The following is a 25,952-nucleotide window of genomic DNA, read 5'->3' as shown; positions in this document are numbered from 1 at the left end:
TCTTTTGTATTAAGGATTTTCTGGGTTTTGTTGTAATTTAGGTTTTTTTCTTTTTAACAATTTTAATGGCAGGCAATCCACAAATCACACGATTCAATAGTTCAGTCATATCAAGAAGAATTGTACAATCATTACTATAATCAATTTCAGATGCATTTAGGGTTTTGATGATTTTCTTTACATAAAATCCAGGATAGGTAATCCATAGAGCCAGCAACTAGATGATTGGTTCCTCAGGGTATAGCAGGTGAGATTAGGGGGGGCATGGGAGCCAATTATAATAGGTACAGGAATGAAGATGTTCCAAAATTAATTGCTTGACTCTTTAATATATTTAAACCATTGAATTGTATGGTAAGTGAATTATATATCAATGAAATAGGTTTTTAAAGTGCATGGAAAAATTCCATTTTTCCAAGTACTCTGCTGAAGCCCCTTCATGTCGTTACAAAATGAACGAAGGAGTAGTAGAAATTGCATGTTATTTTGCTGTATGATGATGATTAAATTGAAATTAGAGTTAAATGCACATTGTTTTTGAAATCTAGGTGAATTTCATTGTGAGTGACTCTGGAGCACATGTCTTAAATTCTTGGACTCAAGAAGACCAAAATTTGCAGGAGGTATGATTCTGTTTTGAGTTGTAACCAGTTTTGAAAATTGCTTAAATGTGGTAAAAAAATTTTTTTTTCTTGTAATGCTTAGATTTTATCAAGTTTTCCACATTGTTTTAGAATGCTATGTAATTGTAAGAAAAATAGCCATCTCCATTTCACGCTTTCTTTACCTACATATTAGAAGGAAACTTTAACTCTTTAGCTATTGTGCTATTTATTTCCATTATTTGTAAACAAAATGCTTTTCCTGCTATTTATAGAGTTCTCAATTTACATCTTATCTGTTTATTACTATTGTGAATGTGGAATTACCTCTATGCCCCTCCCCCTCATATGCTTTAGCCTAGTCCCTTTCCTCATTTGTTATCTTAGAATTTTCTGTCATTTCAAAATTCCATGTTTGTATTTTTATATCTACATTATATGTACACAGGTAATATGTGTGATAATTTCCTTATACAATTCTTTTTATTTCTATAATTCACTTCTTCCCCCACCCCTTTTTTGACTATTTTTCCTTATATCTCTTATGCTTTTCTTTGTGTCTGCAAAACCTTTCAATAGTTTTATCACAAGACCCCAGTGCCTAACCCACTGCTATTGAGTCAATTCTGGCTGATGGTAACTGTGGGGCGGGGAAAGGTGTGCATCTTCACAGGAGCAGTTTCATCTTTTACCTGTGCAGAGGCTAGTGGGTATGAATCACCAGCTTTTCATTTGGCAGCCCTGTGCTTATCCCACAGCACCACCAGTGCTCCTTTTATCTTTTTTTTAAAATCATACAACTCATCACAATCCATACATACTCAATTGTATAAAGCACATTTGTACATTCATTACCGTCATCATTCTCAAAACATTTGCTCTCCACATAAGCCCCTGACATCAGCTCCTCATTTTTCCCCTCCCTCTCCACTCCCCCCTCCCTCATGAACCCTTGATAATTTATAAATTATTATTTTGTCATACCTTACACTGTCCAATGTCTCCCTTTACCCACTTTTCTGTTGTCCGTCCACCAGGGAGGAGGTTATATGTAGATCCTTGTAATCGGTTCCCCCTTTCTACTCCACCCTCCTGGTATCACCATTCTCACTACTGGTCCTGAAGGGGTCATCCATTGCTCCTTTTATCTTAAAGGTATAACCGAACATCACCATTGGATCTGATTAGTTTCCCCTGAAGACCTTCCTGGAGGCCAATTTTCTGTTCCTTCAGCAGTCTCTAATCTACTTACTTTATATTTCTGTAGATTATCTGATTCTGGATATTTCATATGTGATTTCTTTCACTTAGCATGTTTTCAAAGTTCATCCGTGTCATAGCTTATATCAGTACTTCATTTGTTTTATAGCTGGATATTATTCTGATATTTAGATATAGCGCAGTTCATTTATCCTCTTGTCAGTTTTCATTGTCTCCACCTTTTATGTATGGTATAAAATCTTATAAATGCAGATGTAAAATTTTTGCATTTGCATGTTTTCTATTCTCTCGGTGCATAGAAGTGGTATCAGTGTGTAATACAACTTTTATTGAACTTTTTGAGGAACTGTAAAACTTTTTCAGAGTGACTACATTGTTTCACATTTCCTTTAGCAGTGAACAAGGGGTTTGATTTCTTTGTATTCACATCTCATTTGCTACACTTTTCTCTTCTAAATTTTGTCTGTTTCTTTGTTGTTGAGAATATACACAGCAAATCATATACCAAACAGTTTGTTCATGTACATATTAGTGACATTGATTACATTTTTCCAGTTTTGCAGCCGTTCTCAGCTTCCTTTTCTGAGTTGCTTTTTCTTCATTCACATAAATGCCCTCTCCCAAGAAGGTTGCTATCTAATCTTTCAAGTTACTGTTGTCAATTTGATCCCTTTGCCATCTTAAAAGCGCATAAGGAATCTAGTCATACTAGTGGATATGATGTCGTATCTCATTGCGGTTTTGATTTACATTTTTTCAATTACTAATGCTGTCAGTTATCTTTTCATGGAATTCTTGGCTATCTGTATTTCCTCTGAACACATGTCTATTCAGACATTTGCTCAGTTTTTAATGGGGTTATTGGTATTTTATTACTGACTTGGAAGAGGTCTGTGTCTGGATACAAGTTAAATTATTAGGTGTGATATGCAAATATTTTCTCATTCTGTGTTTTCTTTTATCCTTTGAAGCACAAAACTAATTAATTTCAATGAAGTATATACAAGTTATATTTAGTTTTTGTAACAAAGAATCCTTTGTCTAATCTGAGGTCATAAGGATTTATCTTCATATTCTCAGATTTTTATGATTTTAGCTATGACATTTAGGCGTTTAATGTAATTTGAGTTAATTTTATATATGGTATGAGGGATAGATTGAACTTTATTACTTTTTCATATATAAATCATTTTATTGGGAACTTGTACAACTCTTTTCACAAATTCAAGCACATTGTACATTTGTTGCCATCATCATTTTCAAAACATTTTCTTACTACTTGAGCCCTTGGTGTCAGCTCCTCACCTTTTCTCCTCCCTCATGAGCCCTTGATAATTTATAAGTTATTATTTTTTTATGTTGCACTGTCCAATGTCTCCCTTTACCCCCTTATCGTCGTCCATCCCCCTGGGAGGAGGTTATATGTAGATCATTCTGATTGGTTTCCCCTTTAACCCCCACCTTCCCCTTCCCCTTCCCCTCCTGGTATGGCTACTCTCAATATTCATTCAAGGAGTTTATCTGTCCTGTATTCCCTGTGTTTCCAGCTCTCATCTGTACCCATGTACATGCTGTGGTTTAGCCAGATTTGTAAGGTAGAATTGGGATCACGATAGTGAGAGTGAGGAAGCATTAAAGAACCAGAGGAAAGCTCTATGTTTCATTGGTGTTATACTGCACCCTGACTGGCCCGTCTTCTCCCCGTGACCCTTCTGTAAGGGGATGTCCAATTGCTTACACATTGGCTTTGGGCCTTCAGTCGGCACTCCTCCCCACCCCCCTGATTCACATTGACATGATTTTTTGGTTTGGGTCTTTGCTGCCTGATACCTGATCCCGTGGACATCTCATGATCATACAGGCTAGTGTTCTTCTTCCATGTGGGCTTTGTTGTTTCTCAGCTAGATGGCTGCTTGTTTATCTTCAAGCCCTTAAGACCTCAGACGCTATATATTTTTAATAGCCTGGCACCACCAGCTTTCTTCACCACATTTGCTCATGCACACATTTGTCTTTAGTGATGCGTTTTGGGAAGCTGAGCATCTCAGAATACCAGGTTATTAGAATAAAGTGTTCTTGTGTTGAGGGAGTACTTGAGTAGAGGTCCAACGTCCATCTGCTTCCTTAATACGCAACCTATAAATATATGTACATAAATCTATTTCCCCATTGTCATATATTTGTATATGTACATGCCTATATTTAGATTTTTATAAATGTCCTTTGCCTCCTAGTTCCTCTATTTCCTTTAACTTTCTTCTTGTCTTCTTGTTCAGCCTTCATTTGGATCTCAGTAATTCCTCTCGGTTACATTGCCCTTGATCAAGCCCTACCAGACTTCCCATACCCTCCTCGCCATCAATTTTCGGTTACTTGTTGTTCCCTTGTCCCTGGGTTTGATAACACCCATTTTCTTTCCTTTTGTCTCCCCATTTCCCATGTCTCCCCACAACTATCATCCCGATGTTTTTTTTCCTCCCGCTTGTTTATCCTGCCTAACTAGATTGACATGCAGAGATAATAACATGCACAAACACAAGACAGAGCAAAATAAAGCAGCAATAGAAAAATCAAACAATAACAACAACAAAACAACAAAAAAAGCCAATGCCAAAAAAAGAAAAGCCTATAAGTAGTTTAAGGTATATTTGTTGACCATTACCAGTGTTTTCCACTCAAGTCTGATGGGGCACTGCACCCTGACCCCACAGTCTATTTTTGGTGTTCCCTGGGGACTTCATTGCTCTGCTCCCCCTTGCTGTTCTGTGGCATGCCCTTAGTGTTTCACCTCTCTGTGGTGGGGTCAGATCGGGCACAATTCCCGCAGTGTGTCTCCAGTGTTGTCCCCCTTAGTGCTATGGGTCAGTGAGGGACGTAGTGTCTTGTGGTGGGGCCGGCCCTATGGTCCTCGCTGTGTATTGGCTGCTCTCAGCAGAAATACCATCCTCAGGGCTTGGTGGGCCAGGATGTGCTTCACTCTTTTTTCCTTTCCCTTCGTTTGCTCCTGTATGCTCTGATCAGACATGTCCCTCTCCCTGAGCTGTAGCTTCAGTACTGTCCGCTTAGTTGGTAATGGGACCGGCTCCTGAAATTTATTCTTTTACATTTGGCTTATCTAGTTGTTCTAGCACCATTTGTTGATAGAAATTATTCTTTTTCTATTGAGTTGCCTTGTAAACCTGGTTGAAAAGCAGTTGGGTATAAATGTGTGGGTTTATTTTTATTCTGTGAGACTAATTTTTAGTTCGTTTATTACAGGTAATATAAGTACAATTGATGTGTCTGTATTGATCTTATATCCTGCAACTTTGCTGAATTCATTTACTCTAGTAGTTTTTATATAAGATCGTGTCATCTATAAGCAGAGATCATTTTACTTTCTTTTTAATTTGGGTGCCTTTTTTTCTTTCTCTTTTCTGATTGCCATGGTTAGAACCACACAGCACAACATTGACTAGAAGGGTTGAGATGGAACATCCTTATCTTATTATTCCGAGAGGGAAAGCATCCAGTCTGTCACCATTAGTATATGGTTAGCTGTGGATGTTTTTGTAAATGCACTCGTAGGAGGAAGTTCACTTCTTTTCGTGAAAGTTGTTGAGTTTTGTTAGATACTTTTTCTGGCTCTGTGAAGATGGTAGTGTGGTTTTGTTTTTTCTGTTGATATATTGCATGAATTGATTTTGAGATTGCAAACCAACTTTGCATTTCTAGAACAATCTCACTGGGTCATGGTGTATCTTTCTATAGATGGCTGCATCAGATTAGTAATGTTCAGGGGACATTCGCAGCTATATTTATAAGCCACATCAGTGTGTAGTTTTCTTGTGTAATTTTGTCTGAGTTGCACATATTATTACAAAGTAAATTTTCCCTGTTTACTTAGCTGATGGCAGCATTAGCTGCCGTTGGGCCTCCTAACCCTAGGGCAGACCCAGAATGCTGCAGTATTCTACATGGTCTAGTTGCAGCAGTGGAAGCCCTCTGCAAAATTACAGAGCACCAGCATGAGGCTCGTACCCAGCTGATGGAGAGTGCTGAACGTGTTGGAAATAGGGGACGGATCATTTGCATTACTAATGCCAAAAGGTGAGACATTAGTAACAATCATTCTTTCACTTAGGGAATTTAAATATCGTGTTGGGTTTTTTATTTTAAAAAGCTGGGACAGCGTGGTAGCAATTGTTTTAAGTGGCTTTTTGTTATTTAATTTTGAGGCTATGTTTATTCAATTCTAAATCATTTTCAGTTAAAAAATAATTTAAACTGTCTTATAAACCAATATGATTACTTTTTTCTCACTAGTTTTGAGCTTTTTTTTTTGTATTGGGGGTGAGCACTAAAGGCAGTCCTTATAAAAATAATCTTAGTGTCTGCAACAAGATAGTGTAACCAAATAGTGCTTTTAATTCTTTCTCTTACTGTTTATTCCATAGTTTTATATGTGTTTTTATATATGTTTTTCTGTCGTAGTGATAGCCATGTGCGAATGCTGGAAGACTGTGTGCAAGAAACAATTCATGAACATAACAAGCTTGCTGCAAATTCAGATCAGTGAGTATGAGCTCAATGAAATATGTACATTCATATTTATATGTATTTTCTTTAAAATAATATCCAGTGTAATATTCACTTGGATTCTCTACTGCCTCAATAAATTAGTAAAAAAAATGTGATATGTGATTACCAACTTAAAAAAATTTTTCTCTTTGACTTTTCAGTTTTACACTTTTCTGCAAGAAAAGGTGTTTAGAAGGGTAAAATAATATACATATTTAAAGTGCTTTGATACCTCAATTTTTCATACTCTAAATTTATAAAACAAGCAGCTTGTTGCTAGATTATTCAATATATTCCAATTCAAAGCGTTGTTTATATGAAACATCCAGAATAGAATAATCTATAAAAACAAAGTATATTAGTGTTTGCTTATGGGGCAGAAGACTGACTCCAGAAAGGTCTTTAGGGGAACAAAACGGCAATGTATGGATTTTTAACAAAATCTGTAAAAGACACACTTCACACAGTCACAGTGAAGACTGTGTATGAGATTGAGTTATTATTAATTTTCTGAGGTAGGATAATGACATTATGTATATGAAGACTATTCACACTTGGTATGGCATGTTGAAGTGTTTTAGAGTGAAGTGTCATGTCTTTTGCAACTTATTTAAAGAATAATAAAAGGAAAAGAAATACTTAATATATTCACATTCTCTGTAGCAGTTTTCCATTGAGAATTACAATTGATGATTGGAATTTTCCCTTTATTTTATTCACACAGAAAATTATATTTTTCACTTGAATTATATTTGTATAAGTTGTTCATTAAGTATTCACATAACTGCTGCAGTTATCCACAGTATAAACATTTCGGCTTTTATCATCACAGTAACTACTGATTGTAGAGATACACCATCTTAGTGTATTAAACTTTCAGTAGTTTTCATTTGCCTGAATATTTTACATGGTATGTAGCCTTAAATTCTAAGTGAGAAGATTTTCTTTAAGTCTCATGCAGATTCAGAGGTGTGAGTTAGTACTGATTCATACCTACCCAGTTGGTGAAGACAGCCTTGTGTCTGATCGTCCTAAAAAAGAGGTAAGTGTGAAAGCAATCAAATAAAATATCATTGTGAGTTATTAATAATATGTATTGAGAGGGGTTAATATTAAAGTGGTCACATTGCCAGCAATTTCTGCCAAGAAAACATTGGGAATTTTTGAAGAAATCTGTGTAAGTAAACTACCTTAATTGATTCCTCGTTATAAATTGGAGCTTGTACAGTCTTTTCTCAATTGTCTGCTTGTCAACATTTTTATTTTAATTAAGCATGCTTAATTGAACAGTTTATATTGTTCCTGAGATTTCAGCTACTTTAATAAGTGAATTTCCATTATTTTAATGATACTTTATTCTGTAAAACTATTTTCCTCTCTTGTTAGAAAATCTTAAGGCTTTTCAACAAAAATACACTGTAGTAACAGAGAAGTTTATTTTTCTTGTCCAAAAGGGTTGCCCAAGGGGGAACTAATTCTGAACCTTGGTTCTACTTTTTCATTAAGGGTGATCATTTTTAAAAGAAAGGATATTCTGATGGTTATTAAATGAGTTCATATCACATAAATTTTTCATCAGTAATCATGTTTAGAAATATGACTTCACATACCAGCTTTACATTTTTACAAGCTTCTGCAGTCTGAATTGATCAAACATGCAGTTGATCAAAGATGCATTGATAATTACTGGTGATTAGAATGTGAAAATTGGACACAAAGAACCAGGATTAGCAGTTGGTAATAGGAATGATGCTGGAAAGCTCATGATAGAATTTCACATGACCAATGATTTATTCATTGCAGATACTTTCTTCTTTTTTAAACAACATAAATGGTGACTATATACATAAACCTCACCAGATGGAATACATCAGGATCAAACTGACTACATTTATGAGAAAGAGACAATCAAGAAACTTAAATATTATCAGCCAGAACAAGGCCAGGGACCAATTGCCAATGGACCAACAAATGCTATATGTAAATTCAAGTTGATGCTGATGAAACTTCAGACTTCCCCACTAGAGCCAAAGTACAACTCTGAGTATATTCCACCAGAATTTAGAGACTATTTCCAGAATAGTTTTAACTCAAAGACAGTCCAGTTGAGTTGTGGGATGACATCAAGGACATCACACATGAAGAAAGCTAAGGGTGTCTAGTTGAATTGTGGATTGTTATAATATCTTTAAGAGCTCCCAATATAATGATTAAAAAATAGGAAGAAGAAAGCTAAAGGTCATTAAAAAGACAGGAAGGAAAGAATAAAATGGATGTCAGAGAGACTCTAAAACTTGCTCTTGGATATAGAGAACCAAAAGTGAGAGGGCAATTCTGCAGCTTAGGACCTCTTTATAAAAAGTGCTGAAGAGTGAGTGTCACTCTGAAGACTAAGATGTGTGATCCAAGCCAGGGTATTTTCATTAACTTTCATGCACGTGGAAGTTGGACAGTGAATTATGAAGGCCAGAGAATTGAAGCATTGGAATTGTGGTGTTAGGAAAGAATGTTGAAAGTACTGTGGACTACCAGAAGAATAAATATATCTGTCTTAAATAAGTACAGTCAGAATGCTCCATTGAAGTGAGGATGGCGAGACTGTCTCATGCACTTAGGATATGTCAGGAAAGAGCAGTCATGTTTGGTAAAGTAGAAGGACAGTGAACACAGGAAGCCCCTCAGTGAGATGGATTGACAGTGTGGCTTCAGCACTGAATTCAGACACAGCCACACTTGTGAGGAATGGTGCAGGACGACAAGTGGTTTGTTTCGTTGTACATGTGAGGGGAACTGACTCCCTGACATCTGACAAGCACAAAGGAAAAGGAAAAAGAAATGATGAAAAGAATTGAACTACAGTTTCAAAGGGTGGGTTGAAAAGATAGAACAAATCATTCAGACATAACGAGGGTCTACTGAGTGGTCAGGTTCTGCCCTTTGACCAGACTTATTTATTTGTATGTAAATAATCAGAGGAGCTAGACTATATGAAGAAGAAAGTAGTATTAGGATTGGGCGAAGGCTCATTAACAGCCTTTGTGTAATATGCAGATGGCACAACCTTGCTTGTTCAAAGTGAAGAAAAGTTTAAGCCAGCGATTCTCAACCTGTGGGTCACACCCATTTGGGGGTTGAACAACCCTTTCACAGGGATTGCCCGCTTCATAACAGAAGCAACGAAAATAATTTTATGGTGGTGGGGTCACCATAACATGAGAAACTGTATTGAAGGGTCATGGCATTAGGAAGGTTGAGAGCCAGTGGTTTAAGCACTTGCTGATAGAGATGACAACTAGCCTGCAATGTGGGTTACACCTCATCATAATGCAAAAAATTTTTAATTGGGTCAATAAGCATCATGATAAATGGAGAAAAGATTGAAATTGTTCAGTTTACTTGGGATCACAATCAACACCTATAGAAGCAGTGTTCAGGAAATCACACAACATATTGTATTGGGCAGATGTCCTGCCAAAGAACTCTTCGAAGTGTTAAAAAGCAAATGTGTCATTTTGAATACTAAGCTGTGCCTGACCGGAGCCAGGGTATTTTTAGTCACCTAATATGCATGTAAAATCTGAACAATGAGTAAAGAAGACTGAAGACGAATTTATGACTTTGATTTATCGTTTTGGTAAACAATATTAAATGTATCGTGCTAAAAGAAGAACAAATGAATGTCTGTTGGAAGAAGTTGGAAGTGATGATGTACTTTGGACTTGTTACTGCAAGGGAACACCATGCTTGGTAAAGTAAGAGGTTGGCAGAAAAAATAGGAAGATCCTCAACAGAATGGATTGATGCAATCACTGCCAGAGTGGACTGTAACAACTTGTGAGGGTGGTGCAGGAGGGCAGATTTTCATTGTTGTACATAGGCTCCCATTGACTTGGAACTAGCTACAATACTAAACAACACATATTTACATAGTTAGATTTAATTTGTGTATTGTGTTTTAGGTGTTTATTTAGTAGTATTTAATATAAATATATCAAATATTACTTTAGGAAGTTCTTACAGTTAGATTATATTTTTAATATCTCCTTTACTGTTTTAGGTGGTTTCCAGTGTTAGCTCCTTTGTATTAAATTTTTTCCCCTGCCGTTGATAATGTGACAATCTGTTGTCTCTACATTATGATAAGACATTTATTTACCATGAATACTATGGCCCTAAATAAATTAAATTTTGTGTTGCAATGTAAGTAACTAGCTGCCTTTGTTATTGATGATGAGATGAGATGATTGTATCGATTTTCACATTTGAGTAAACAGTTTTATCTGTAGGATTTTATCCTGTCCACAAAATCAAGTATTTTTTCCTACAGTATTTGAACCACGTTAAATCTATTTTGACTACAAAATAAATATTTAAGTAAAAGAATAGTCTCTTAAAGTTTAAGAGAATAGGGATGGCTTCAGACTGTTTATTGCTGAATCCTCAAATGGCTAACAGTTTCTGGTGTGTAATAAGTTCCTCTTAATACATTGACTGAATGAATGCATGTTGCTAAAAGAATTAGGATTATTTTTTTCAATTTTCCAAATTCAAAAAAGTGAAAATAATTTTATGGGCTAGGGTTATAATAAAATGTTGACATTTGGGAGTTAATTTTGTTTCATCTTGTTGAATAGTTGTCCCCAGTTTTAACCACTGAAGTCCATAGTGTTCGTGCAGGGCGACATCTTGCTACCAAATTGAATATTCTAGTGCAGCAACATTTTGACTTGGCTTCAACTACTATTACAAATATTCCCATGAAGGTAAGTCATTCTTTTCTCTGCAGATTTGATGTATATGATTTTAAACATTCGTTTAGTGTGCACCATTTATTTTAATTCCAACTTTACTTTTTTCCCGACGTGCCATATTTTCTGTTTTGCTAGCCTACATTCATTGTCTTTGACCAGGTCAGTAAATATTGAAAAGGATCAAGAAAGGATCACAGAACAAAATGCTGTTGTTTTCTTTCTCATTAGAAGTCAATATGAGCATGCCCCCTACCCTCAACACACCAATGTTCTCAGTTTTTTCATTGTCGCTATCTTAAATTTTTTTCTGTGATTCTTTTTCTGACAGTTGTGTTATTAGATTTTACTTCCTTTGTGCACTCTAATGAATCTTATTTCCTCTTTTTTTCTATCCTACGTAGTACAACAGTGTTTTAAATTAATTAATTAATGAAAAATTAATTATGTGTAATTAATACGCTCTGAATAGAGAAAAATAGTTTATAATTTTATTTTAGTTATTTACTGTGTACCTGAAAAATATAAGTTTTAGGATTCAGCTACTAGATATTCTAGAGAGCATTTTGCTGTCTCTTTTATAATGTCATCAGTATCTTGTCTGAGACTAGCAGCCCATAGTGTTAAATCATTTTATATTGAGTGGAGTTGAATGAAATAAATTGATTATGATTATAAATGTAAGGTAGCCACTGTATCTAAAAATTCAAATTGGCTTTCTTATATAGTTCAAGTTCATGCTTTTACTACCACATCATGAAAAATAAATTGCATAGAAATATAATGTTAGAAATTGTAGGCTTACTCAGTAGAATCTTTCAGCTGATTGATGAAGCAATTATCAAGTAAAATAGCAAAATAGGTGTACTTTAATATATTTAATTTGGTATTATTTATAGCAGAAATATTCTGAGAGTACCCTGCATATTAACTTTGATCATATTTGTGTGCTGTTGGTGTGACTGTCCCTTTAATCTTTGTCTTTTTGGGTAAATACATAATTTCGAAATTCCTACTTACTATTTAGTGAGAACAAGTTGCCACACTGACTTGTCTCTATAGTCTGTATTTGCAATTTTATATAAGTGTTTGGCAATTTGCTATAAATATTTAAAGATGCTGTTTCCTTTAAGGTATTATTTCAATTTCAATGAGCTATTTAAATAGCATTTTATATTGAAATTTATATTTTATATTTATGTTTTTAATGCATATAGTATATTAAAATGCTGGAAAACCAATGCTTTTATAATAAAAAATAACCTTTTAAATTTCTGGATTAGTAACCTATGATAATTTTGACATAAATTAAAAGATCATTAATTATTTCATTAGCACTGTATATCCAGTAATTTTTCCTAGAGTTCGCATTGCTGTGAAAAGCTACTGCATCTTTAAATAGGTTAGTTACAAAGTAAACTATCCCATTATCATTGGTTATTATTATTGAATGTATTTTGCCTCACTTAAGCAAAGTGAATGATTAATAACGATTACTTTGAAAGCAAAGCCAAAGTATTTCAACTGCCTTAAAATTTGCTTTAAGGAAGAGCAGCATGCTAACACGTCTGCCAATTATGATGTGGAGCTACTTCATCACAAAGATGCACATGTAGATTTCCTGAAAAGTGGTGAGTAAGAGCCCTCTGAAGCATTGGCGTGTTAGCTCTGACATATGAAATCGTATTAATAGTTCTTCAAAGTTCTTCAGTAAGTGAACTTGCTCTTCTTTATTAATCTAGCCTTTTAAAAACTTAGCTCCCGCTATCACCAACTATTGGCTGTGGAACTAGTGTTCTGCAGAATTTACTTAGAGGAAAAGTAGGTTAATGGAACAGATACTGAGAAAGATAGCTGTTAGGTCATGCTGTAGCTTCTTTTTTGCATGCAAACAACTCTGGGAAGGAAACAGAAGCGAAGCAGGTCCAAATGAGTGTTAGACTCATATGGATAAAAACCAGCTGTCCTGAATTTAAGCTAGTTTTTCCTTCCCAAAATGATATCAGTTAATAGATCTTATCTTTAAAACCCTGCTTTCTGCAACTGTATTGCCTTAGCTAAAGGAAGAGATGCTGGAATTTAAGGTGAAGCTCAGTCACCAGCTAGCAAACACTCATATGTTCCAAACTTCACTTTACCAGTTTACAGATTAAAGGTGTAATCTCGGTATAGCCCGTGCAGAAGACACCCTGCAGAAATGAAGACGGCATCCACGGATGCTGGCTTAGGTGTTGGCTGGTGCGTTGGCCTGGGAAGCCAACAAGTGAGGAAAGAGCGGTTGAAGTAATTGGCCACTGGGGACCCAGCGATGAGGAGCCCTTACTATCTTAGATATTCCATTGAATCCTAAATTACATGAAATTCTCTGATCCAAAGGACATTTTCAAAGCTTTTTAAGGGTAGACATTGAGCTAAGTCTTAGGTTTTCAATGTAAATTAATGCTATGAAAATTCAGTGTAATGCACTGTTCGTAACCTGTTATCAGATTTACTGCTGACGGGTTCCATTCCAGTGCTACAGAAATTCCCAGAATAATATAAGACTAACAAAATGTATCTGTCTGATTTTATATTTGGGAGACAAGGGGTAAAAAAAGAAAAGAAAATTAAATGTTTGACCTTGGTGTTGAATACATGTTATTGATTGACTTGTATGCCTGCAAAGTATGTGTTGTAATTCTTAACTCTGTGCCTGTTGTAAGGAGTACTGGCTGGTGGTATACTGGGTTACACACTGGGTTTCAAACCACACGGTCTGCAGTTTGAACTCATCAGCCACCACAAAGGACAAAAATAAGGCTTTGTGCTCCCGTAAAGATTTAATGCCTGAGAAAACCTTTGGGACAGTTCAGCCTTGTCCATAGGATCACTAGGCGTTATAATTTGACTTGATAGGTAATGAGAACAGGTTATCTTTGTTACGTTACTGAGGTAGGCATATAGAGTGTATTTTGAGTCAATTTGTTATGAAGTATAAAAGCGATCAAAGCAAGCAAGCTACGAAGCAAACAGAGAAACCCCCATAACCCACTGCCAAGTCGAGAGAAATGCCGAATCACATGAACTCTCGTGAGGAGGAACATCAGCTCAGAAGACACAAGGCCCTTCCTCCAGAGCCCACAGAGAAAAGAAACCTCCCCCGACAGCACTGTTGAGCCCACACCTCTTGCCTCCCAAACCCAAAAAAAGTAAATTTCTGCATGCTAAAGACATCTATTTGTGGTGTTTTTGTCACAGTAGTGCTAAATAAGACAATACATCCATTTAATGTACCATACCAGGATTTGATTTTAACATCTTTGACGTGTAAGGGATCATGGAAGTATCCTAATATGAATTACCAAAAGGAGAAAATGATTAAGATAAATGCATATATGTTTATTAATGTTTAGCAAATAAATGTAGAGAACTTGTTTTTAAAGATGCAATAGGGGAAATTGCTAGGAATCCATGAGCTACTAATTAAATTTTTTTTAGGAAAGTTGAAAATATTCTTTGTAACATAAGCTGTTCTTTTAGAATAGCTCTTGATTTGACCTATAATTGTATGTATGGCACATAGACAATAATAGGATCATAGTTCTGTCGACACAGCGCAAGTTACCTGTGATTTTGTCTAAGAATTAGGCAGGCTTTTCTGAGAAGGTGTCATTAGAGCTGGATCTTGAATGAGTAGCTTTACACTTTGATCCTAATCTCTCTCCTAAACTCCAGACAAGTTGCTGCCGATTTACCATCCCTTAGATGTCTCTAACACACCTAAAATTCAACATATCCAAAATAATTTATGAGCTTTGCCTTGGTTTTTTTAATATATCCCATCTATTGTTATTCTAGGCATATAGGGTAGAAACCTCAGAGTTGTCTTTGCGGCATCTCTGTCGTTCTTTAAATTAAATTCAGCATCACATTTTCTTTCATTTTATCTGTTAAATATCTGTCAGATATATCCACACCTGCATTTCTACTACCATTACCATCTCCTTATTCAACCTATTATTTTCTTCCTATGTGCCCCAACGTAGACTCCTAAGTGGTCTGTCTCTTTCTACTAGTTAAATTCATTGATAGAGCACTAACCCGCCACCAAGGAGCCCTAGTGGTGTAGTAGTTTACATGTTGGGCTGATACCACGAGGTCGGCAGTTCAAAACCACTGGCTGCTCCGCAGAACAGTCTCGGAAACTCACAGGGGCAGTTCTCGCCTGTTCTGTACGGCCATTATAAGTCAGAATTGCTTTCTGTGTTGTCCTTAGGAGAAAGACAGACTTTTAGAATGTCTTCCAAGACCCTGGAGAAATGATCCTCCTCGTTCTCATTATTCTCTCACGTGGTTCCCCTCTTCCAGTGTTTCATTCATGTCGATGTGATCCTCTTCACTCTCTTGCCATAGGACCGAAGCACCTGCCGTTGCCTTTGCCTCGGTGCTCCTTTCTCCACTTCTTTAGTCAGTTTCTGCTTCGCTTTTCAGAACTTAGACCACTCTTCCCCTCTGGAGAAAGGCTTCTCGGTGTCTCAGAATAGTTTACCAAATCTCTGCATGGGCTCTTAGAGCGCTGCATACACCTCCCTTACACTTTTAGCCATCTGTCTAGCTTCGCATTGGCTACTATCTGATTAACGTTTGTTTCCCCTGCCTTATTGTAAGTTCCGCTAAGGCACAAAATGCTCATTGTTGTGTCTCTTGGTAGATTGACTTCCTAGATTCCTTGTTTTATATTTCTTCTAAATAAACTCATTAGGATTCATTCCATATAATTAGTTATGCATTTCAGACCCCATAAGCTCTCTCTCACTACTTAACCATGTTATTTTATCCTTTACAAGAATGTGAAGAGAGTAGTTGTAAAGCTTTAAATGTTTTTAACATTTTCCTGTTGATTTTTTTCAGTTCAGTGACTGAAATGATTAAATAATGAGGCAATTAGAGGGAAACCGATATTTATCTTTATCGTAACTAATATCCATACTCTGGCATTTTTCTAGGACTCTTCATAACAAAGGTAGAACTCTCCCAGAATATTGCATAGTCTTCCGGAAAGGTTTGGCAAATAGTTCCAAGTTCTTGTTCTACTTAGTAATATTAATATTTTGCGACCTGTTTTTACAGGTGACACCCACTTAGGCGGGAGCAGTAGAGATGGCCCGTTTAAAGAGACCATAACACTGAAGTGGTGCACACCGAGGACAAACAACATCGGTAAGTATCTCAAAGTCACTGAGGAAAAAAAGAATAAATCAGAAAATTCTTTATTATACAAGTATCAGCTAATTTGTTTCATTTTGAAATTTTTTTATTTTTCATTTTTATAGGGACTTAGAGAACAATTTTTTTTCTTTTAAATTTGGGAATATTTCTTTATATTCTTTCAAATCAGTGTTTTCTTCTGTTTCAGAGTTGCACTATTGTACTGGAGCATATCGAATTTCACCTGTAGATGTAAATAGTAGACCTTCCTCCTGCCTTACTAATTTTCTTCTAAATGGTAACTTTGTCATTTATGACCGAAATGATTGCAAGTGAATTGTTATTTTGAGAATATGTGACTATATGAACTTGAAGTCTGGAAAAATTTTTAATTTAATAAAGCCTTAACAACTCCCCCCAAAAAACTTTTAAAATTATATGATTAGAAGTATTCTTTAAAAAAAAAAAAAAAAAGAAGTATTCTTTAACAGTTAAGATTTAAAAGATTAAAGTTTAAAATTAGGATGACTTTATATCTTTTTTTTTTCTTTATGTCTTTTTTTTTACTGTCTTGTTTCTAAGCACATTTTATTTGGAAATTTTGATCTTAATAATGTAAATTGATTGTTTTTGTAATTTTGGAGGATAAAATAATACAGGCTATCTATCTTGTTCAACTGCATTTTATGAATCAATCCAACAGCAACTGGAAGGAGTTGACTTGTATTACTAAGTATATGTAGATTCATTTCTCTTTGAACACTATGCCTTTATCCTAGTTAAGCATTATATTTTCAATATTTTACCATATTATTCTTTAAGTTTATGGTTTCATGTGTGAAAAGTATATTTTTTAATCAAAATTACTGGATTCTATTTATTGAATCTAAATTCTGTAAGTTCTCCTGTCATGCTTATGATCAGCTAGGTATTGGAACCATTTTAAAGAGTCAGTCTGCCTTTGTGATAGGTTAATTTCATTGTTATGTTAAGTACAGTGTGATTACAAATGTTATGGATTGCAGATTAAACAATGGGCATTTGACATAGAACATCGTGAGAATGACTGTACTAGTGAGGGAGTTTTGTTGATGTAAATAGAGACTGCCTTCGTTCCAAATGTTTTATGGTATTACTCACTTGAGGGTTGTTCTTCAGTAGTCTGATTTTCCTTCAGGAAAATGTCCAGGAGAAACATTTTTATATGAACTTGTAATAGAATAGCAATATCCTCTGAAAGCTTGGAGTGACCCAGAGATAGCAAAGGCTAGAATTCAGATTGCTAGAATTCAGATTTTTAGGATTGAAATGTTAGCTATACTAAACTAGCAGTGCTGATTCAAATATGGGGCTCAAATGAAAATTCTACGTATAAACATTAGGGGAAATGCTAGAGCCCATTTGGATCTCTTTGTTTGACAGAGTAATCTTGTATTTGACAGGTCGTTCTGTTTTATTGGAACAACCACGCAAGTCAGGCTCCAAAGTCATTAGTCATATGCTTAGCAGCCATGGAGGAGAGATTTTTCTACACGTCCTTAGCAGTTCTCGTTCTATTCTAGAAGATCCTCCTTCAATTAGTGAAGGATGTGGAGGAAGAGTTACAGACTACCGGATTACAGTAAGGCTCTAATATCATTAAATTTTGTCTTCAGTCAGTGGTCTTTCAGCAGAGTCCTTACTCAGTGTCTCTTAGGTTCTAGGATCTGTGACACAAGGAGGTGTGATAGAACTTGATTATTACTTTGCTTAGGAGAATTTCCTGCAGTATTTGTGTGAAACCACTGCAGTTTTCGCTTTGTATTAAGTGTATTGGGAGGGATATGTGATGACACTGACACACTGAAAATACAGGAAGGAAAGAAAAACTGAGAATCCAGAAGGGAAAGGAAATCGATAAGCCTTATTTTATGGGAAACTCAATTTCAAGTATCTCATAATATGTACCGTATATACACGAATATAAGCCGACCCGAATATCAGCCAAGACACCTAATTTTACCACAAAAACTGCATTAAAAATGTGCTGAAAACCTCGGCTTATACACAAGTATATATGGTACAACATTTGAATATTTATATTGCTGCTGCTTTAAAATAACATTAACTTTTGTATTGAGAGAGAAATGGACTAACATTAAAGGAAATTGTGTTTCTTTTGGGGGAGAAATTTAGTATACAGTGTTAAACATGCTGTATTTGCTTTTGATTAGGCTCTGTTTTTCTTTTAATAGACTTTAAAAAATAACAAAAATGCTAATTAATATTCATTGTACTATAAAATTGCCTATAATGCTATCCTTCAAAGATAAACATTGTTAACATTTTAATATTGTATTACAGTTGTTTTAAAGTAAGCAACTTGATCTTTTAATATGATTAACTTACTCTTGTACATGATAGGAAAGATATAAATTATAGAAATGAAGAAAAATGAGTGTTCCTTGGGTTTTTAAAAATAGGAAATACCAGGAATGCATTTCTTTTTTTTTTTTTAGGAATGTATTTCTATTTGAGGTATGTATTTCTATTTCATCTCCAGTGTTTAAAGCTTGATGGGTTTTATGTTCAAAAGGAAAAAGTAGTGGTAGAGAGGAGAGCTGTTACAGTAAATGCTTTGAAGCCAGAGGCCAGAAGCCCTGAGAATGATAGGCTTTTTTACATGTAATCCGTAGTGAAACATAGAAAATGGTTTCTAATTTTTTCTTATTTGGTTATCATTAGGATTTTGGTGAATTTATGAGGGAAAACAGATTAACTCCTTTTCTAGACCCCAGATATAAAATTGATGGAAGTCTTGAGATCCCTTTAGAACGAGCAAAAGATCAGTTAGAAAAACACACCCGCTATTGGCCTATGATTATCTCACAAACCACCATTTTCAACATGCAAGCGGTAAGTGGTTAATTGTTTCAACTTTTCTGCTAAGGTTAGCTATAAATACTTTAGAGCAACAAAGTAGAAAATTTAAATTATATGCTTCTCCAAGCAGAGTGAAATACACATTTATGAAAGGGAGAGAATTAATAATTGAATATTGAAGTTGTAGTTATAGATTCTCTTGCCATGGTTTCTTTAAAAGCAGTTGAAATTTTGCTACGATGATGTGACACCTTGTGTTTGGTATCCTGTCTTTTTCAAGACAGATTTTTCTTTTTCTTTCTAAAAAATCTAACAGGTGGTTCCGTTAGCCAGTGTTATTGTGAAAGAATCTTTGACAGAAGAAGATGTGCTAAACTGTCAGAAAACAATATACAACTTAGTTGATATGGAAAGGAAAAATGATCCTTTGCCTATTTCCACAGTTGGTACACGAGGAAAAGGCCCTAAAAGGTAGTTTTTTCACTTTCTCGACACAAGTGTACTTGTTAGGTGTTGATTTTAAAGTAGCTTAGGCCATTTGTGAATTCTGTGTGTGGCGTGTATGCATACGGATGGTTGCGATGCTATAATATGGATTAGCTGGAAGCACTGTGGGCTAGGTCTTGACTGCTAACTCTAAGGCCAAAGGTACACATGTACCAGACAGTCAGTAGGAGAAAGGTGAGACTACCTGCTCCCTTAAAGACGGACCATTTTGGAAAGCCTGCATAGGATTGCTGTGAGTCTGAATCAGCGAAGTGGCCTTAGGTTAGTAGAATTAGTTGCATTTTAGTTTAGAATGCCACCATTAACTACTCGGTATTCTGTGTGGAGTATAGTTCTACCCTGAAATACATGGGGTTGTCATGCATTTGAATAGTCTTGATGGAAATGGGTTAAGCAGAAAAATCTCTGTATTTCCTTGTACTGTACCTGTAGCAAATGGAACTTCAATATTGAAGTGTTTCTAACTTACCTAAAATACCTAACTTACCTGAAATACCTAAATTTTCTTTACTATAGAGATGAACAATACCGTATCATGTGGAATGAGTTAGAAACTCTGGTCAGAGCCCATATTAATAACTCAGAGAAACATCAAAGAGTCTTGGAATGTCTGATGGCATGTAGGAGCAAACCCCCAGAAGAGGAGGAACGAAAGAAACGAGGAAGAAAGAGGGAAGACAAAGAGGACAAGTCGGAAAAAGCAGTGAAAGATTACGAACAGGACAAATCCTGGCAAGATTCAGAGAGGTGAGTTATTGACAATAATACAGTACTGTGGTGCCTTTTAACATATTCTGTGTAACGCCTGTTTGAACCTTCAAGCCTCTTTTAATACACTTCCCTTATCAGGATAGGGGGATCCCTAAGGCCAGGTAATTATGCAAAAATTGACATTGTACAAAATGGAAGATAACTACATCATCACATACTTCAAATTATATCATTTGGGAAGCTTCAAAAAGTTCATGGAAAATTGGAATTAAAAGATGAATATTTTGAAGCTACTTCATATAACTGCCAAATTTCATAACTGCCTAGCTGCCAAGCCACTGAGAATCATGGCCCAACAAAGTTGACACATTACCTTAACAATCATAGCTAGCATTACTGTCACTTTACACCTCGACTTCCATTACTGTCAGATGTACATCATCAGTTTACAAAATAGTCAGATTTTGTAGTATGATTGTAAATGGGAAATGTCAGATACTGAGCTAGTTTATGAGGAGTCAGTGTAATTTATATAATACACACTTATTTCATTTTATAACATTTTATCACTTAAAATGTAGAAAATGTTTATTGGGCTTAAAGAAGTATATTGCTTTTTAAAAATACATATTAGAGACAAAGAGATTTGTTAATTTTTCCTATATAACTTCTGAAAAGAACATGATTTCTATCAGCATTTGCTTTATATTTTTTGAACTTCAAAGGAGATGCAGCTTTATTTGTTCAGTAAATATTTAATAAATATGTCAGACAGTTGGCATCAGCCCTGCCTTGGAAGAACATGCACTGTTGAGGTAGAAAGAGGGGGCTAAGTCAGTAAGTAGACCAAAATATGGACGGTACTATTACACAAGTAGGCCTAGGATACCATTGAGAGCAGAGAAGTAGCACCCAGCCCTAATCCTGAAACATTCCTTGGCAGCACTTCTCTGTCCTTAGTGAGTTATAGAGTGACATCAGGCTAAATTTGGGAAAATGTAACAAAAACGAATAAGGTTCATTAAATACATCCACACATGTTCTACCTCTTTGCTAGAATTCAAGCAGAGAACCAAATAATTATCATGCAATTTATTGAGTCCCTTGAAAACAAAACAACTTTTTATTATAGAAAATTTAAACATGTACCAAAGTATAAAAAATACCCACATCCACTTGAACAGTTTTTGGTTCATGAATGATCTCATTTCATATATCTCCATATCTGCTTCCCTTACCACCACCATCCCATTTCCTCATAGGAGTATTTTGAAGCCAATTCTGAAAATTTTGTGTTTTCTCCACAAATAAGTTGAACCCTTCATTGTGTTTGACTTTAGAAATTTACATCCTAAGGGCTATAGAATTGGCTCATATTATGAAAGGGGGTGAGGGTGTGTGTGAAGTATTATCATTTAGATTCCACTGATCTTATCGTACTTTGAAAGTACTTCTGTTACCTGGGAAACTCAAAGCTTGGAGTTAATTGTTAACTTGAGACTGAAAGTACATTTTCACAGTACCCAGATTTAGAGAATGAATACTAGGTAAATTTCTTTATAGCTTGAAATAGAATTTTGTCTACATTTAGAAATTAAAATCATGAAGTTTTTTACCCTAAGATTATATATTTTGATCTTTTAAATCTTCTTAAGTTTTTCTCTGTGTTTTAGAATATTTGCAACTACATTCCCAAAGTACTACATAATTATTATGAGGGAAAGGGGGATTTATGTTTAACTCTTTATGGTTTTTGACCCCATTTTAGGTTGAGGTTTAGCTTGTAATTAGTCCCTAGGCTTAACCATGAGGTTTACTTTGTGAGAGCAACTATCTTTTATAATAATTGATATGCAAAGGCTTATTATTGAATCATTTAGACTACTAAAATGTTAAATTTAAAATTTTACTATTTGTCTATAAGATTAAAAGGAATTTTAGAACGAGGAAAAGAAGAGTTGGCTGAAGCTGAGATTATAAAGGATTCACCTGATTCCCCAGAACCTCCAAACAAAAAGCCTCTTGTTGAAGTTGACGAAACTCCACCGGTGGAAACATCCAAAGGTGGGTAGTATTGTAGTAACTCTGTTTGTAAAGAGTTTTCTAGCTCAGCTGTTTCAGACAGTGTTGATAGTTACTGCTCTACGTATAAAAAAGAGATACTAACTCTTCTTGGATGCTGTTTATGAGAATCTCAGTTTATGGCCTTGGGAAATAAAGGCAGGAAATATATTTGTCAGTGTTAAAGAAAAAGTAATGTCAGATTTCACTAATGAAGCCTTCAGTAAATAAGCAGTTTTACCATAAAGTCACATTTCTAAAAAATTATGTGAACTTGAATCTGTTTATTTTCCAACACTATATAAAATTTTGGGTTGTTTAAGACAAAATCTTTTCCCTAAGTTTTTAATATCACTCATTTCATGATAAAATATAGAGGAACTGTATATACTTATGTATAAGCTGAGTTTTTCAGCACATTTAAAAAAAAATAATCATTTTATTAGGGACTCATACAACTCATCACAATCTTTGCATACATCATCTGTGTCCAGCACTTTAGTACATATGTTGACTTCATCAATGCAATTTTGTGGTAAAATTAGGTGCCTTGGCTGATATTCAGGTTGGCTTATACTCAAATATATATGGTAAGTCAAAAAGTATTTCCACCAGAGTTCCAGGTCCTACATGCAAAATATGTTTAAACATGTCTGATCCTGGAGTGGCTTCAGACAAGTTCTTTTGGTAATATACTTGTCTGAGTCGCCTTAGGGTGCCTTCAAAAAACGGATACTTTTTTGTGCCATGGGGAAAATTTTTTTTTTAGGTCAGGGCTAATACAACGTTTTTAGCAGAACTCAAGTAGATGTTTTACTCAGTCATTGACGTTTTGCAACAAGTTTATAGGAATCCTGCCTCCTTAAAACAACATTTTTTAGATGAATGAAATGTTTTAAAGACGGTTGAGAAGCCCTTACAGATGAGCCCAGAAAGAAAACTCAACCTGGATGAGTAAGAAACCTGTGGCAGAAGTAGAAAAACTGGTGGAAGAAGACCACAGATAGAATCACCACCAGTGGTACTAAAATGCCACTAAATGCTACTAACATTGGGATCTCACACAGTGTGGCCTTTTTTACTTTAAGCAAATGCCTTCGCCTCAGCAAGCTTTCAACTGCATAGCTGCCAAACTTGTTGCATAGAGATCAGCTCGCTCGAAAAGCTGATATTCTGTCCATGTTTTCAAAGCAAGATTGACACTAATGAAGGTGATCCTAACTAGGAATCTTGGGTTTACCAGTACAATCCAGAGAACAAGGTCCAGTCCAAACAGTGGCTATCAAGGGGATCTGCTGCAACAGTTAATTTCAAAGCAGAGAGAGGTCAGCTCAAAAGGTTCTGGAATCTTTAAGGACACAGGATAGCATATTGTGAAGTTTTAAAGAGAATGGAAAACTGTAATGGTGAGGGGAAATGGCCAGAAAAATTGAATGAAAGAATTTTTTTTTCATCACGCCAATGAACTTGTTCATTCTTTGAGGTTAGCAAGGGCTGTCATTTGCGAATTTCATTTAGAAATCTTAACTCATTCACCCTACAGCCCAGATCTTGCCCCTTCTAATTTCTTTTAGTTTCCCAAACTCAAAGAAAGGAACATGACTTGAGTCCCTTAAGGATGCCAGAACTGCCCTTTTAAACATGGTATTATTTGAAGAGTACAGTGTTCTTTGCCAGGAAGGGTTAGAGATAGAGAAACACTGCTGTCAGAAGTGTACAGACCTAGATGGAGGGTGTGTCCAGAAACAATAGCTTCACATTTTTATATCTTTTTGAATAAAGGTATCTATGATTTTGTAGCAATGCTTTTGACTTAACCCATATATATTGAGAATAAATTTCAATGAGGGTATGATTTTACACAATATTTTCTTTGGAAAGCCTAATTTTTCTGTTACTAACAGCTGAAAGGTTCCATTTGACTTTGAAGGAATTATAGTAATTCTAGACAAAATGTGATTTGGGGAATGGAAATTATTCCAGGCTTTACTTAATCTTAAAGGTGAAATAGATTGTTTTCAGGATAAAATTGAAATGGCATGACAACGGACTATTTAATTCTTGACTCTAAGAGAGATAACGTGCCTCCTTAAAGCCATAAAATGTCAGGGTTGGTCAGATTAGTTGCTGACGGTTCATCATAAGGATAAAGTTGCTTTTTATATGATTTTCTTATTGTACATAGACGTCCCTGGGTGACACACATGGTTTAAGTGTTTGAATACTAATGAATTTTTATTCACATCTACCTAGAAGAGGGGACTCAAAAAAATAACTTGGTGACCTGCTCCAGTCTCAGCCCTTCCTTGTAAACCCTGTGGGGCAAGTTCGACTGTCACGCACATGGGTCATCAGGAGTCAGAATGACTCAAGAGCAGTTGGTGTGGTTTTGGGGAACCAAAAGAAGATCAGATGTTTCTGAGAACATTTTTAAGAATAGAAAATACACAGGATTAGGAATCAGAATTTGTGCAGACTTTTGAAAAGTACTGCTGGAAGCTGTAATACAATGAAAAATGTGGAGAAATATTTTTTTGGTCATAGAATTCTATACTTAGGTGAATTATCAATTGGGAGTCAAAAGTAGAAAAAAGGCCTTTCTAGACATGGCAGGTCTTCACTTCAATATCTTCTCTCAGGAAATTTGTCACATTAAAAGTTGTATATTTTAAAGTAATAAATTATTCTATTCTTCTACTAAGGAGTTTTAAGAAATTTTCTTCCTAGAGTAGAATAAACAGAAGACGATTTTACTTGAATTATATAAAATAAGCAATATGAATTTGTTATATTTGAAATTTTTGAAGTAATAAATTATTCTGATTTTTCCCCCCCTCATGTTGTTAAAAAATAAGGACCAGTATCCTTGTTATCCTTGTGGAGTAATCGGATTAATACTGCCAATTCCAGAAAACATCAGGAATTTGCTGGGCGTTTGAACTCTGTTAGTAACAGAGCTGAATTATATCAACATCTTAAAGAGGAAAATGGGTGTGTATTCATTATAGAAATTGGTTTTATTAATTGCCTGTGTAGTTCCATAATCCTGAAAAATTTGAATAGTTTGAATTTTTAATTACTAATACAGTAATAGACTATTTTGAAAATTATAGTAAGAGCTTTTTAAATTTTAAATAATTTTTACTTTGTTGTGCTGAACTGACATTTTATTTTTAAGGGTAAAAAAAATTCATTTCTTTGATTCTTGGTACTTGTAGAAGGCATAATCAGATTGATTATAAACCTGGAAGTGTGTCTCTGGGTTCACATTAGAACATAGCCCTTGTAGTTAGGAATCAACCCCTGTAAAACCTATTCTATTAAAATTTTCGGGTTCATAGTAAATGAGTGCTCTTTTGTGATACTTATCGAAGTATTATTAAGTATCTGGAAGTGTTTCTATAATTTTTTATGCATAGAAAGGTACACTGTATGAAGGCAAGTTAAAATGTATTACCACTAGGATTGCGTTCTCTCTCTCTCTCTCTCTCTC

At 35.2% G+C, this 25,952-nt stretch overlaps 1 protein-coding gene and 1 non-coding gene across 4 annotated transcripts in view; both read left to right on the top strand.

Moving 5' to 3' along the window:
- The window catches only part of INTS13 (integrator complex subunit 13), a 33,323-nt gene that overhangs the window by 5,711 nt on the left and 1,660 nt on the right, over positions 1-25,952 (top strand). The window contains exons 3-16 of one of the 3 annotated variants that reach the window (XM_045288480.1): positions 549-623; positions 5,710-5,912; positions 6,297-6,377; positions 7,335-7,425; positions 11,018-11,146; positions 12,678-12,762; positions 16,241-16,330; positions 16,509-16,616; positions 17,761-17,939; positions 19,043-19,213; positions 19,497-19,651; positions 20,204-20,434; positions 22,323-22,462; positions 25,315-25,450. In XM_045288480.1, coding sequence (XP_045144415.1) covers positions 549-623; positions 5,710-5,912; positions 6,297-6,377; positions 7,335-7,425; positions 11,018-11,146; positions 12,678-12,762; positions 16,241-16,330; positions 16,509-16,616; positions 17,761-17,939; positions 19,043-19,213; positions 19,497-19,651; positions 20,204-20,434; positions 22,323-22,462; positions 25,315-25,450 — 1,874 coding nt within the window. The remainder of the gene's footprint in view (positions 1-548; positions 624-5,709; positions 5,913-6,296; positions 6,378-7,334; positions 7,426-11,017; positions 11,147-12,677; positions 12,763-16,240; positions 16,331-16,508; positions 16,617-17,760; positions 17,940-19,042; positions 19,214-19,496; positions 19,652-20,203; positions 20,435-22,322; positions 22,463-25,314; positions 25,451-25,952) is intronic. The other 2 variants (XM_004699986.3, XM_045288481.1) reach the window with 2 other exon arrangements.
- On the top strand, positions 13,592-13,717 carry LOC115869130. Its single transcript, XR_004046014.1, has one exon. It is a non-coding gene; the product is annotated as a small nucleolar RNA SNORA54 (small nucleolar RNA).

The sequence above is a fragment of the Echinops telfairi genome, unplaced genomic scaffold (genome assembly GCF_000313985.2).
Source record: "Echinops telfairi isolate 266 unplaced genomic scaffold, ASM31398v2 ScPeMD7_21;HRSCAF=78, whole genome shotgun sequence".
Taxonomy (NCBI): Eukaryota; Metazoa; Chordata; class Mammalia; order Afrosoricida; family Tenrecidae; genus Echinops; species Echinops telfairi.
This window is presented reverse-complemented; position numbering and strand designations above follow the sequence as displayed.